The sequence below is a fragment of the Suricata suricatta genome, chromosome 14 (assembly GCF_006229205.1).
Source record: "Suricata suricatta isolate VVHF042 chromosome 14, meerkat_22Aug2017_6uvM2_HiC, whole genome shotgun sequence".
In the NCBI taxonomy this organism is placed as follows: domain Eukaryota; kingdom Metazoa; phylum Chordata; class Mammalia; order Carnivora; family Herpestidae; genus Suricata; species Suricata suricatta.
Genome location: NC_043713.1, coordinates 24,104,370 through 24,119,458, shown reverse-complemented (window position 1 = coordinate 24,119,458; position 15,089 = coordinate 24,104,370). Strand labels below are relative to the sequence as shown.

Genomic DNA, 15,089 nt, shown 5'->3' with positions numbered 1-15,089 from the left:
ATGTGATTTCACCCACGTAATCCAGATGGGAATCAATTCCCATGTGGTTGCCCGTCTCCAGGCATTCTGCTGAAGAGAAATACAGATTAACTAGAACCAGATCACCTGGGCAAGGGCAGTCAGGATGGTGAGAGGTCTGAAGATCATGTCAGATGCAGCATGCCTGGCAGAACTGAGTATGACCAACGAGACTAGGACTCGAGATACGTAACTGTTCTCGGGAGGCATGACCAGACTTGTTTTATGTTGTCCCAGAGCACCAAATCAGGAACAAAGGTTTGAAGTTACAGGATACAGATTTCAGCTCCACCTAAGAACTTTCTGACAAGAATATCAGGACTAATAATTAACATTTCACATCATGGGCTGTTTACCATGAGCCGTGCACTGTGATTTTATTTGCATCTCCAGACAACCCTGTGAGAAAGGGCTGGTGTAGAAACGAATGAGTTGGAAAGCACTTCACAATAGTTAAGTGGAAGTCAGCTAGCTGACAGCGAATTGGTCCACTTGGAAGAAAAATGAGATTCCAATCCCTGTACATGTGTTCAGACGGAGTCTGGTTGAACAGGGAGTCAAAATGACAACTGGGAAGGAACATTGGCAATGAGTCAAGCCCCATCATTTGAGAGATGAGGAACTGAGTGCCAGGGACGCGTGAGGATTCGGACAAGGACACACAGCCCGTAAGCTGATGCTGAGATGAAGCCCCAACAATACCAGCTGTTGGCAGTCAGTCAGACATTGCCACGGATAGTATTGGATGCTCAAAAGGTAGTGACTCCACAGTTCAAGAGGTTGCTTGGCCAAGTGAGGGGCTACCCAATTAGCCCTCCAATCCCTCCACCCCTACCTGTAGCTCAGCTACCCATCCATGCTGTGCCTACAGGGTCCCTGTTCATCTTTCCTTACTTATCCTGAGCTCTAAGGCTAAGTCTTGGGAGACAGAAAGGCTTGGGCCAGCCAGACCACCATGCCTCCTGATAAGTTTTCCTCCTGAGAGGAGCTGTCCAGGGCTCTGCTGCTGGAGAAACTCAGGGGAGGGGGCACCATGCGGTTGTCAGTCTTCTTTGTGCTGGGGACAAGTCAGGAGGAGTCACAAACTAATATTAGTTAATGAATTAGTCTGGAGAACAGCTAGCTAGCCATGCTGTTCTAAAGTTTCAGGCGCATTAATTCAATGGGCATTATGACCCTCCAGAATAGGTACCCAGACTTCCTGACACCACAAAACTGGCAAGTGGCGATTCAAACCCAGGCGGTCCGGCTGCAGAGCCCACGCGCCCACTCATGGGAAGAGGCCGACTCAAGAGCTCCCTTTTTCAACACCACCAGTACTCATGAAGCTCCACGCTGACTCCTTCAGAGTTATTTTGTCTTTCTAGCCGAGATGGACTGCAATGCCTGGGTGTGTTAGTTAGGACTGCTGTGACAATGTACCACAAATTGAGTGATTTAAACAAGAGAGAGTTTATTGTCTTGAAGTTCTTGAGGTGCCAAGTTCAGAATCAAGGTGTCAGCAGAGCTGGCTCTTTCAGAGGTCATGAGGAAGAGTCTGTTCCATGCGTTCCAGCTCGCATCCAGTGCTTTCCTGGCCATCTTTGGAGTTCTGTGGCTTGTAGAAGGGTCGCCCAATCTCTGCCTTCATCTTCTTGTGTTCTCTCTGCATGGATGTGTCCAAATTTCCTTTTTATAAGAATACCAGTCATATTGGATTAGGATCCACCATAATGACTTCATTTTAACTAATCCCATCTGCAATGACCCTACTTGCAAATAGGGTCACATTCTGAGGTTCTGTGAGTTAGGGCTTCAACATAAAAACTGTGTGGGAGGGTACATGCCATAATTCAATCCATCACACTGGGTACCAACAACTAACGCAAAGAAGATTTGGAAAAATGTAACTGATTTCAGAGGACGTGGTCAGGCTTTATTGGTGTCAATGAATCAAACTAGGTAAGTGTTGCTTTAACACACACTAGATCATGTTTTGTAGAAAGATATAATTATACAATAATGAGCCTGCTGGTCTCATTAGGCAAAGTCAATCTCCCAGAAGGCATGAGCCTAAGGGATTTAGGACCTAGTCTGTGCTCTCTTGCCATTATGTGGAAAATGGGGACCAGGATATCTAGAGGAAAGAGCATAGGAGAGGAGACCCAAAATCTCCAAACCCTCCACTGGATCACCACATGTCAGAGTGGAGTGGTGGCTTAGTTGTTTGATAAGGTCATTTAAACCACCTTTTCAGGGCTCCTGGGTGGCTCAGTAGGTTAAGTGTCTGACTTTGGCTCAGGTCATGATCTCACAGCTTGTGGGTTCAAGCCCTAGACTGGTTTCAGAGCCTGGAGCCTGCTTCAGATTCTGTGTCTCCCTATGTCTCTGCCCCTCCCCTGCTCATGCTTTGTCCGTCTTTCTCAAAGAAAGTAAACATTTAAAAAATGTAATAAAACAATAAAAATAAACTGCCTTTTCACATGCTACTAAAATATTAGGGGGAGGGGTGCCTGGGGGGCTCAGTCAGTTGAGCACCTGACTCTTGATTTCAGCTCAGGTCATGATCCCAGCGCCATGGCATTGACTGCAGTCTGACCGTGCTGTGTGTGGAGTCTGCTTGAAATTCTCTCCCTTCCTCTGCTCCTCTCCCTCTCTCATGCTCTCTCTCTATATAAGATGAGATAAAATAGCAGGGTGAGGTATCCAAGTAACCTGCTTTTATAAAGTTTGGTGATTTTTAATTGTGCCTAATTTCCTTGTCTTTAGTTCCAAAACATTTATAAAATTATCCCCCTCGGCACTCTGGGAGGTGTCTGAGGAGCTCACTATCCTGTGAAAGAGTCAGCAGATGCCCAGCTATCTGTAGGGCAAAGTCACCTGAGGAACCACTGTAAGGTGCCCACAGGGCACAAGGGCGAGTGACCCTCTGAAAGGAAGGAAAGTCTTCCCAGAGGTTGTGGTATTTAAAGGGAGCTAAAAAGATCCTGATACCAATTACCAGTGTAGGGACTGGAGGTTTCCCCGCACCACCAGGCAATTCTCTGACACCTGCTGGGCGTCCTATATTTCAACTCCATTCTGATGTTACCTATCTGGAGAAAGCGTCAGATCCCACAGGTTAAGGGCTCAGTCTCCCAAGACTCCCTCCCCCTCCTTCAGATGCCAATCCCAAGCTCAGGCTGTTACCTGTGCTTCTGAACAACTGGCTATAAAGCAAAAGTTCCCATGACCCCCCTCTCCTTGGGTTTGATTAATTTGCTGGAATGGCTCAGAGAACTCAAAGATTTTACTCACTGATTTATTATAATTTTTTAATGTTTATTTATTTTTGAGAGACAGAGTCAGAGAGAGAGTGTGAGTGGGGAAGGGGCAGAGAGAGTGAGGGAGATACTGAATCTGAAGCAGGCTCCAGGCACTGAGCTGTCAGCACAGAGCCCGATACGGGGCCTGAACCCATGAGCCCTGAGATCATGACCTGAGCCACCCAGGTGCCCCTGTAAAAAATATGTTTAAATAGAAGTAGTATACCGGGCACCTGGGTGGCTCAGTTGGTTAAGCGTCCGACTTTGGCTGAAGCCATGATCTCACGGTTCATGGGTTTGAGCCCTGCGTCAGGCTCTGTACTGACAGCTCAGAACCTGGAGCCTGTCTTCAGGTTTTGTGTCTCCCTCTCTCTCTGACCCTCTCCTGCTCATGCTGTCTCTTTCTCTCAAAAATAAATAATAAAAAAAATTTTTTTAAGTTGTATAAAAACCCCTTTTAACCATGCCCATCCTAGACTTTTTTTTTTTTTTACTTTTATTTGCATTTATCTAAATGCAGAATTGATTCCTAGGCTGTAGGTTTTTGTTTCTTCTGTTTCTTTTGGGGTATCTTCTTCTGTGCAACCTCCTCTTCTGGTTTAGGAGCAATCTGCTTTTTTTCAGCAAGGATTATCCCAATGTAGCAGAGAGAGCTCTTGTGTGAATTAATTCAACCATGAACCTCATAAGCCACATTCTGGGGGTTTTCTTCACCTGGATGTGCTCAATGACCCGAGAGTCTGTATCTAAATTTTTAAAAAATTTTTTATTTGAGAGAGAGCGAGCGAGAGAGAGCGAGAGAGAGCGAGAGAGAGCGAGAGAGAGCGAGCGAGCGTGAGCAGGGGAGGGTCAGAGAGGGAGACACAGAATCTGAAGACAGGCTCCAGGCTCTGAGCTGTCAGCACAGAGCCTGATGCGGGGCTCAAACCTGTGAACTGTGAGATCATGACCTGAGCCGACCTGGACGCTTAACCAACTGAGCCACCCAGGTGCCCCAGAGAATCTGTATCTAAACTCTTAAGTTAAGCATTACCCTCTGCATTTTTAAGTGTGTGCTGTAAAAACTCAGCACTCTTTTTGGGCCACCAACCCTGTGTCCAGCCCCATTTTTGGCATGGGCATATCTACCAACTCCATAATGGTAGTGACACATTGCTTCTGCAAGGTGACATCTTTCAGATACTTGCTGGCTTTGCAGATATGCATGGGCAGTTTCACATGTGGTTCTTAAAAGTGGACAAGATTTGAAGCGCTTTATACTTGCATGATTTGGTAGGGTTTTCTGGGTCAAGTGAATAGTGAACCATTTTTGGAGATCACCTGAGACCACTTATAGGAAGAGCCATCCTAGGTTTTTTGTTTTTTTTTTTTTTTAATTTTTTAAAAATATTTTATTTATTTTTGATACAGAGAGAGCCAGAGCATGAGAGGGGGAGGGTCAGAGAGAGAAGGAGACACAGAACCAGAAGCAGGCTCCAGGCTCTGAGCTGTCAGCACAGAGTCTGACGCGGGGCTCGAACCCACAAACATGAGATCTGACCTGAGCCGAAGTCGGAGGCTTAGCCGCCTGAGCCACCCAGGCGCCCCCATCCTAGGTTTTTTTGATGGTGACTTTGTTAATCCTGCCAGTCTGCCGAAGGGACCAACATGCCAGGGGTCGTCCTTTTGCGGAAGTGCTGACTCACCTATGTTTCCTAGGAAGGCTGCTTAGCAATGAAGAAAATGTGACGAAACTGGAGTCTTTCGGGTGAGCCTTGAATTATTTTCTGGGAAAAATAACCCTTTCTCACAGAGAAACAGGAAGTGGTGTGAAAATAATCTAAGGCCAAATAAGCCACTGAAAACTAGGTAAGTTATAGTCGTGCTGGTGCAAGGTGAGCAAAATTAAAACTTGAAAACAAGCCACAAGCACTAATCGGTGCAACCCCCCCATTTCTGCTCAATTATTCCCACTGAAATCTTACAAGGAATCAGCAGCTGTGATTGCTCTATAAGGTATCAATATTTTAAGACCTTAGTGTCAAAATTCTACACTCTCCACATTAACATAAACTCTACATTCCTGTTTCTTTGTATTGCAGTTTTATAAGGATCAGATAAAATCAATTTGTGAAATACTCTTGCACAGTACCAGATACACATTTTCTTTCATTTTATTTATTTTTGGCTGAGAGAGAGAAAGAGACAGAGTGTGAGCAGGGGAGGGGCAGAGAGGGAGACACAGAATCTGAAGCAGGCTCCAGGCTCTGAGCTGTCAGCACAGAGCCCGACGCAGGGCTTGAACCCACAAACCGGGAGGTCATGACCTGAGCCAAAGTTGGATGCTTAACCAACTGAGCCACCCAGGCCCCACCAGATACACATTTTTAACGGATAGTAGCTTCTACTAGAAAGGCATCCCTGAAACGTGATAGATGGGACTGATATTTGGGGACAAGAGAACACTTGTGTAGAATAGTGGCTAACAAATCCAGTCCAAAGGGAGGTGATAAATTTTCACCATCCAACCTTGAAAAGAAGAAAAATGTGGACAACATTGTGTAAAGTTTCCATAAAAGTATTCATAAGCTTATTCTATTGTTTTCCTTTATTCTCATGTTCTTTTTCATCCTTTTAGGGTCAAAATGTCTTCTATGAACTAATGGTGATAATACATTACAGCTTTTTAAAATATTCTTGGTTGGCCAAATAAAGTTGTGAGCTGTGTGTCAGTCGGCTCAACCTTTTTAAGAGCATTTTACTAGTATGTATGACATGAGACTGGGGATGGGCGCCTGCATGTGACACTGTTAGAAGGGCCAAGGCCTCAGGAGACCAGCAATTCTTAGGAAGGTGGGTTTACATGAATTGGGATGACAGGGAACTTTACAAAACTTTCCATGCCAACCTTTAAGAGTATTAAATCAGAACATTGGTGGCTACAGAAGGAAATGAGAGAGTAAACCAAGGAAGAGGAAGATGTGGGACATGAGATCTAGGAGCACTAACAAGTCCCAAGAACTGCCGCTGCGTACCAGGCCTCGGCAACAAGTAGTCAGGAGAGGAGGTGCGTAGGGAGGAAAAAAGTAACTAATAGCTCTGGGAAAGCAATGCTTATGGTGAAAGGAAACACAATCACACTACAGTCGGTCCCTCCTATCTATGGGTGATACCCCGAGACCCACAGCAGACGCCTGTAACAGTGGATAGCACCGAACCCCGTATATACTACTTTTTCCTACACATATGTACCTATGACAAAGTTTTATAAATTAGATGAAGAGTAAGAGATTATTAATGAAACAGAACAATTATAATGTGACAAGTTGTGGATGCGATTTCTCAAAATAATCTTATTAAAAATTTTTTTTAATGTTTGTTTATTTTTGCCAGAGAGAGAGAAGAGAGGGGGCGGGGGGGAGGGGAGTCAAAGCGTGAGACAGGCAGGAGCAGAGACAACTAGAATCCAAAGCAGGCTCCAGGTTCCAAGCTGCCAGCACAGAGCCTGTCATGGGACTTGAACTCACCAACAAGATCATGACCTGATCAGAAACCAAGAGTCGGATGCTTAACTGAGCCACCCAGGCACCCCTCAAAAATCTTATTGTTCTGTACTTACCCTTGTGGTGATGGGGGTGCAAACACTGAAGGAGGGGGGGGGACTACTGCAGCACATACAGTCCCCAATGGGGGGGGTTCTTGCATGCTCATCGTCAGAGTGTGCCGGAAAGCAGAGGCACTCTGGAAACAATGCAGTAACCCACGGCCAGTAGTTAAAAAATGTTTCACCCCATCAGGCCCGAAAGGACAAGGTGACGGAGAAGTTAAGGAAACCGAAGATGTGCAGTTGGCCTATTGGAGGTGCGGGGACTTTGGGCCGAGTAACATAATTGACCTGAAAAGGCCCAGAAGGGAGACAGCCAAGGACATAAAAACCTCCCCTTTCTTCCCTTCCCTTCCCCCTGCTATGGATTTCCGCTGGCTAAATCCAACGGAATCTTAGGAGCCAGGAGAAGTCTGTTGTAGTCCATATAATTTCTTGGGCAGCACAGTAGGGCAAAGGCAGCAGATCTGGAGGGGCAAACGGAAGACATCTGGCACACTCAATGATATAAACGCTAATGACAACCCAAATTTAAAAAGCAAATTAGGAGGATGTGTGGGAGAAGTAGTGGGACTTAGACAGCTAGGTCTCAGCTATGGTGGAAGTCAGGAAGAGTTCATAGCTCCAAAAACAGCAGTTATCTATGTATTATTTATTGATATGGAGATACACAGAAGACCAACAATAGCTAAATGAGTAAGTAATGACTTTGGGGACTGAGGGAATAGGGATCTTGCCTTGTAAGATTATGATTTTTCAAAAGTGATATATTTAATAAAAACAAATTAAGGGGGTGCCTGGCTGGCTCTGTCATTTGAGCATCCGAATTTGGCTCAGGCCCTGATCTCATGGTTCAGGAGTTTGAGGTCAGCCCTGCAGCGGGCTCTCTGCCTGCTTGGGATCCTCAGTCTCCCTCTCCCTGCCCCTCCCCGGCTCGTGTGTGCGCTCTCTCTCAAAAGTAAAACATTAAAAAACAACAAATTAAGGAAGTTGCTAGAAAGCTACAGAAAAAACTAACACTGGTTACACCTATGGAGCTGGAATAAAGGCAGAGAAAGAACAATAACTTTTCATTTAACTTGCTTTTGAATTTTTACTGACATTTGCTGTTGTAGATTTTTTTAAGATTTTAAATAATCTCCACATCTAACGTGGGGCTTGAACCCACAGTCTTAAGATCAAGAGATGCACACTCCACCGACTGAGCCAGCCAAGCACCCCTACATCTATTTTTATAATAGTTTTTATACCTTAAAAAAACCTAATTGGGGTGGTCCTATGCAAAAATCCAAATCAACTGAACATAGTTGCTAAAGGGGACTTATTTCATCCTTTAGGCAGGTTGGGACAGAGAAACTGAAAGCTATTGATTTGTATCAAATGAAGTCCAGGGTGATTGGTCACTTGACTGGACATACAGCTTAACAGAGCCGCGGTGAGGACCAAGGACTTCAAGAGGAGTCCCTTCTAACTTCTCCTTCCGAACTCATAGGGAACACACACACACACACACACACACACACACACACACGTGACATTAAGATACGGCCCATGATTGACTACTTATACGTCCCTACGCCAACATGAAGAAGCCCAGGGATGAAAGATGACGTGGAGACCCAGACCAGCAAAGGACTGCCCAGTCCATTAAAACCGCTCAATTTTGCAGTGTCCTGTAATGCAACAGTAATGGATACATTCTACTCTAAAAAAGGAAAAAAAGATGGTTGTTTCACAACTATACAGATGCCATCACCCCATAATTCTGCCTTCTGATGTGGAACAAAATGTCCCTTTTAAATATATTTTTTAAATTTATGTCTTTATTATTTTATTTTGAGAGACAGAGACAGAGAGAGTGGGGGAGGGGCAGAGAGAGAGAGAGAGACACAGAATCTGAAGCAGGCTCCAGGCTCTGAGCTGTCAGCACAGAGCCTGACGCGGTGCTCGAACCCACGAACTATGAGATCATGATCTGAGCCGAAGATGGATACTTAACCGACTGAGCCCCCCGGCACCCCCCTTTTAAATATTTCAACTTTATCAGTACCATGCTTTAACCAGCCGAGCTAACTGGCCAAACGGCTAAATATTTCTACTTTAAAAGAAACGAAACACCACACACTAAACAGAACATTTAATATACTTTGTAAGAACAGAAGGAATGCACCAAGGATTAGAATTAGTGTACATTAGATATTTCCATAAAAGGTATTCCATTTTTCAAAGGCATTTCCCCGACTTCCCCGTCTTTTCTATTGTCCTAAGAGACATAGGCAGTAATTACTCTCCTGAGTAAGCTTCTCTGTGGTATTAGACAGTAATTATACCCTTATCCTTCAAGTCACCATCCCTCCAAACCCTCTTTCCTTTCCCTGCACAGTCTCACCGCGCTGTTTCACAGTAACATTGTACTCTGCTCAAATTCAAAGAGCCTGACAAAACTAGAGGCCCAAGGATTTCTGAGTACTGATTTAGTAGCAGTGCCTACTGGCGCAAACCTTTTATTTATTCGTAACTGTTACAACAGAAATTAAAGCTACTTAATGAAAAAGGAACTCAGGAATGAAATCATTAAATATAACTAAATGCCTCTTAAATACAAACAGCATGTGTTTCCTGATAAGTATCAGGTAAGTATCGAAGCTCTCTACCCGGAATCCTGGTCTCAGAGAAAAAGGTCAGAGACAATTACAAGCAAGGTGCTTCATATTACCAGGTCCATTTTTAAAACAATGAGATCCTTTGGAATGATCACTTTAGTCTTTCTTTTTATCCAAGATTTCCACTGGTCCTTTTGTTGGTAATCCATTTATATCTGCACCCTAAAATAAAAAACCATTTTAGATATTATTACAACAAAAAGATACTCGTTGTAAGAGATCTTCTCTTCAAAAACCGACAAACTTCAGAATGAAACACTCTGATTTTAGGAATATGCTGGGTAGCTGAATTAGTGCAGAACACAGTTGAAGTTGAGCTTAACAAGCACCAATGCTAAAAACAGAGTTGTCCAAATATTCATTTTAAAAAATAACTTCTTTCCAATGTTTTTGAAGGGGAGAGGGGGAGACGGAGAACCCGAAGCAGGCTTTGAGCTGTCAGCACAGAATCTGACTTGGGCCTTGAATTCACAAACTGTGAGATCATGACTTGAGTGAAAGTCGGACACTCAACTGAGTCACCCAGGTGCCCCTTTTTGTGTGTGTATGTACTTAAATTACTATGATCCTTCCAACTAAATCTCTTACCAAAGTTATCAATCAATGAAACTGGCATATTTTAGTATTATCTCTTCCCATCCATTAGCTATTTCCTATTATTCTTACCAGCTCTGAAATACTGGTTACTATCATGACTTAAAAACAAGGCACAAGGGGCGCCTGGGTGGCTCAGTTGGTTAAGCCTCCAACTTTGGCTCATGATCTCACATTCGTGGGTTCAAGCCCCACATCGGGCTCTGTGCTAACAGCTCAGAGCCTGGAGCCTGCTTTGGATTCTGTATGTCCCCGTCTCATGTTCTCTCTCAGTCTCAAAAATAAATAAAATATTAAAAAAAAAAAAGCACAAATGCACGAATCAGAAGTCCAGTTTAAAACCTTAGTTCAAACCAAATATCAATTACTTAAAAAACATCCCAAACCCCTTATTTTAAAAAAAGAAATTAAGACACATTAAGGAAGGGGCTCCTGGGTGGCACAGTTGGTTAGGAGCCCAACTTCCGCTCAGGTCATGATCTGGTGGTCCAAGGGTTCAAGCCTCACATCGGGCTCTGTGGTGACAGCTTGAAGCCCGGAGCCTGCCTCGGATTCTGCATCTCCTTCTCTGCCCCTCCCCTGCTCACACTCTGTCTGTCTCTCTCTCAAAAATAAACAAACATTAAAAAAAACAAAAGGCATATTAAGGAAGCCTCTGGTTCCAAGAACTTGCCTTTTCAAAGCTAAGTATTTCACCTTGACTATAGCACCCCCTCACCTACCCTTATTCAAGGTATTTTACTGTTCCTACCTTGCAGTCCTCTTGGCCCTTGTTTTTATCGTGGGATTCTCGAAGAGCTTTCCCAGGCCACATGCGACTAACAAAGGGGGCGAGCAGAGGGTATATGTACGGCTCCAGGAACTTTTTGTAGATCCAGAGCAGAACCGGAATGACGATGCAGGGGATGCACACCATCCTCCCAGGCTGGCGTCCCGAACAGCTGGCATGCGTGAAAACACAGATTAGGTTAGCAGAGAATGACTCCAGGAACCTACCTAGAATAAGATACTGGAAAGGACCATTTCTACATTAAAGGAAAAACTTAAATCATTAATTAGCTAAAAGCACCAGTCTATTCAATAAAATGCTGTACTTTCTACAAAGGAGTAAGAGGTATAGACATAAAATTTATAGTGAGGCTCCTGCCTCCAAACTTCTCTAATCACTGCTTCTCAACCATAAACTTGAGGATAAAGGAAAGACACACGTTATTTGCTGGGTACCAGGCAGTTAGGCCCTTTGCATTAACTTATGCAATCCTCAAAACATTCCAGTGAGATTGGGTACCCTTGCCATTTCCGTTTACAGACAGAGAAAAAAGGCCCAAAGGCATGGAACATTATGACTTCTATTCCAGTTTGGTGGGAATTAACTCCCAGGGCCTAATCATCTTCAGAGACAGACAGTATTGACTAGCTAAAACTAAAGGCTAAGGGCCAGTCTTCTAACATGGAATTCGCTAAGGCATCACTTTAGAAGACCTCTGGGCGTCAAACCAGCCGGACTTTCCCAGGCAACAACTCTCCTTTGATATATTTGCCCTCTTCTTCTTCTTTTTAAATGTTTATTTGAGAGAGAGAAACAGAGAGAGAGAAACAGAGAGAGAGAGACAGAGCACGGGTAGGGGAGAGGCAGAGAGAGAAGGAGACAAAGAATCTGAAACAGACTCCAGGCTCCAAGGTGTCAGCACAGAGCCAGACGTGGGGCTTGAACTCACAAACTCTGAGATCATGACCTGAGCTGAAGCCAGACGCTTAACCGACTGAGTCACCCAGGTGCCCCTACCTTTTCTTTTTAATAGCAATTAAGGTATACTGAGAAATAAAAACAAATTATGTGGTATTATTACTGTTGTAAGTCAACTGTCCATTTTGAAAAATTAACACTTCTAATTTCTTTGATGATTAGAAATCATCTTGAAATTTCTCAAAATCAGCAATATCTTGAAAAAGAACCAATACCACTTCCATAATATACTATTGAACCAAAGATCTTTTAAATTCACGAGAATTTTTAACCTCTTAAAGTTGGCTAGAAAACTATGAAGCTTCACAAAAGTGCAGAAAGCTAAAAATTCAGGATGTTAAAATGTTCTATTTTGGGGGTGCCTGGGTGGCTCAGTTGCTTAAATATCTCCTGATTTTGGTTCAGGTCATGATTTCAGAGTTTGTAGGCTCTGCACTCACAGCTCGGAGCCTGCTTGGGATTCTCTCTCTCCCTCTCTGCCCCTACCCCATCCATGCTCACTGTCACTCTCTAAAATAAATATCCCTAAAAAAACTTATTTCAAAATATTGTAAATTTTGTTTTACAATATTTGCTGGCAAATGAATCAGCACAATGACCACACTAAGGTGATTTAAAATTATTCACAATATAAGTAAGCAGTGGTATAGACAACCCAATCTGAATGTGGCTTTGAAATGAATTACAAGAGCTATAGACAAGTAAACATATAAATGTACATGAAGGAATGATCTGCTAGTTTATAAAGGATTCATAGCTGGATTAAGACAGTCTCCCGGTCAACTTAAAGTAACATTGTAAGAATTTACCAAACTACTTTGTTCTAAAATTTTCAAGAACATATTTTCTGATGAAAAAGCCCAAACCAAGCAGTGAGCCTTTTTCAGCATTTTCCAAGGAAATCATTATTTTTGGCCACAGACATTCTGAATTTGATCTGAAGAGACTTCGGGTTAGGTCTGACACTCTTACACCACAGTCTAGTAATAAAAGCAGACTGGACAGGAGAAACCTAACAGAGGACCACAGGGAGAGGAAGGAGGAAAGAGAGCTGGGGAGAATGAGGGGCACAAATCATGAAAGACTATTGAATACTGAAAACTACTGTGGACTGAAGGGGGAGGGGGTGATGGTCATGGTGGGGGGCACTTGTGGGGGAGAAGCACTGGGTGTATTATGGAAACCAATTTGAAAATAAACTATTAAAAAAAAAAAAAGCAGACTGGCTGGGAACTGCCAGGATTCGAGATCTGCTTTCACTACTTTGGAATTGATGTCCTTGGGCAAATTCTTCAGTCTGATCTTGATTCCCTCCAGTGGAAAACAAAGATAATAGCCTATCTCACAGGATGCAGGTGGATTAGGTACCTTAATAACGAATACAAAGGCCAGAAGAGCTTATGCCTGGGTTAAGTGCTTTATAAGTGTTACCCCACACACACACACACACACACACACACACACACACACACACACACACTCACACACCCCAAAACAAACAAAAACCAAAAAATCCAAAAACAGATCCAAAAGTTGCAACTTGTCCAAAGTCCACACAGAGGTAAATACTAATTAGAGTTGGTTAAGATCAGAATTCCCAATTCTGGTTTCCTAGCTCAATTCTCTTGCCTTTTACCCTAACGAAAATACAACGATCGAGTTATTCCCCTCCTAAGCCTTCAAAACCAACTCAACCCCTTCGAAACAACGGACTGTGCTTCTAGGGCTAGGTTAAGTTAATGACAGGCTGTCCATCATGATTCATGTTTACCTACTCCAAATTACTGTTTTAATCAAACTCTCAAGAACAAGTACTACCAACCACTTATGTCATAAACATGACTTTTATAAACCTATTCAGATCTCTTCATAATGAAACTACTGTATTTTATCTCTTAATCCTTATGACACTCTGAGGAACTTCATACATGGGGACACTCTGGCTAAGCAAAGTCTAGAAGGTGGCTATGACAAATTGATAACATGATTATCATTTTACTCTCACGCCAAGCCAGTTCGCGGATATTACAACGAAGCGAGCAAAACGCATTTAAACTGTCAGAGGAGAGGAATTCTCTTTGGTCCAAGACAATGGACTACAGAGGAAAAGGCTGAGGCTCTGTTAGAAATCTGGCAGGTACCCGGGCGGAGCGCCACCTCCCTCCAAGTAACCCAGGTTGGCACATCATTTTACGGGACAGGTTGAGTCAGACAACGACTGAAAGGACATGAGAGGATAAGAGCGAACTGTGGTGAAGATGATCAGAGAGCCAATCGAAGCCGACAGACAATGCAGGCCAAGGAAGAGGATAAACGGACACAGAGAGAGGGAGAGGCGGGCGGCCGCGGACGGAGGAGGTAACTGCGACGGGAGGGCAGGCGGCAGAGGCGCGCGTCCGGAGGGCGAAGCGGGAGATCCCGGGAGAGCGCAGGCGGGCCGCGGGGTGTCCAGCGCGGGCCACCGCGGGCGGGCCTTGGCGCGCTTGGCACCGCCCGGGCGGGAGCCTGCGCAACGGCCAGCCGCCCCACCGACCCCTGGGCCACCGCCCACCTGCGCTCCGACCCCACCGCTGAAAGCCCGGGCCCAGCAGGCGCCGCTCACCCGCGTCCACCGGGTCGAGTGGAAATGTCCGCACTTCCGGAGGGAGGGACGTGCTGCCGCCGAGCCAATGAGCGCCGCAAAAGGGGCCGACAAAGGCGCGCCTGCGTCAGGCTGAGGACATACAGGATGTAGCGGCGACGCCCAGGCGGACGCGCAGGCTGACTTCCGGCGCTGGCAGCGCAAAGCTCGCCGACTCGAGTCGGGGTTTGTTGCCCCGGACACTCGAACAGAATCCAAAACCTTGATCCGGGGAAGGCCGGTGCCAGTGGCTCAGCACCCCCCCATAGGGAAGGTCTCTCCACTAGTGCGAGGACCAGGCTGTCACCTAACGCCTTTGTGGCCCTTCACTGAGCTAGTTCAAAGGGTCGGAAATTCAAGGGAAGGGAATTAGCAGAAGTTGAGTTTTAAAATGCTTGCCAGACCCTCCCAGACTGCTGGTATGACTGTAAACAAGACAGCTCAAGTGTATCCAGGGACTTCACTCTTGGTATAGACTCAAGAACACACCCGCATCAACCTTGTGTATGAAATGCCCGGAAGAGGCAAATCTATACACATATCCACGCTAGTAGTTGCTCAGGGCTGGATTGGGTTAGTT

General features: G+C 44.7%; 1 protein-coding gene across 2 annotated transcripts; it reads right to left on the bottom strand.

Moving 5' to 3' along the window:
• Window positions 1-9,007: 9,007 nt before the first annotated feature.
• C14H18orf32 (chromosome 14 C18orf32 homolog) lies at window positions 9,008-14,599 on the bottom strand. Of its 2 annotated transcripts, none has more exons than XM_029922354.1 (3): window positions 14,492-14,599; window positions 10,894-11,083; window positions 9,008-9,710 (listed from the first exon to the last, which is right to left on the bottom strand). In XM_029922354.1, the coding sequence occupies exons 2-3, from the start codon at window positions 11,056-11,058 to the stop codon at window positions 9,645-9,647; spliced, it is 231 nt and encodes a 76-aa protein (XP_029778214.1). In that variant the 5' UTR covers window positions 11,059-11,083; window positions 14,492-14,599; the 3' UTR covers window positions 9,008-9,644. The 2 variants fall into 2 exon arrangements, with proteins under 2 accessions (XP_029778214.1, XP_029778213.1); XM_029922353.1 differs by having other exon boundaries at window positions 14,441-14,522.
• Window positions 14,600-15,089: the final 490 nt, after the last annotated feature.

Bases quoted from the DNA above. Each gene is read 5' to 3' on its own strand.
- C14H18orf32 (XM_029922354.1), bottom strand. From the start codon at position 11,058: ATGGTGTGCATCCCCTGCATCGTCATTCCGGTTCTGCTCTGGATCTAC. The intron at 9,711-10,893 runs GTAGGAACAGTA...TTTTTATTTTAG, and splicing joins AGGGCCAAGAGGACTGCAAG to GGTGCAGATATAAATGGATT.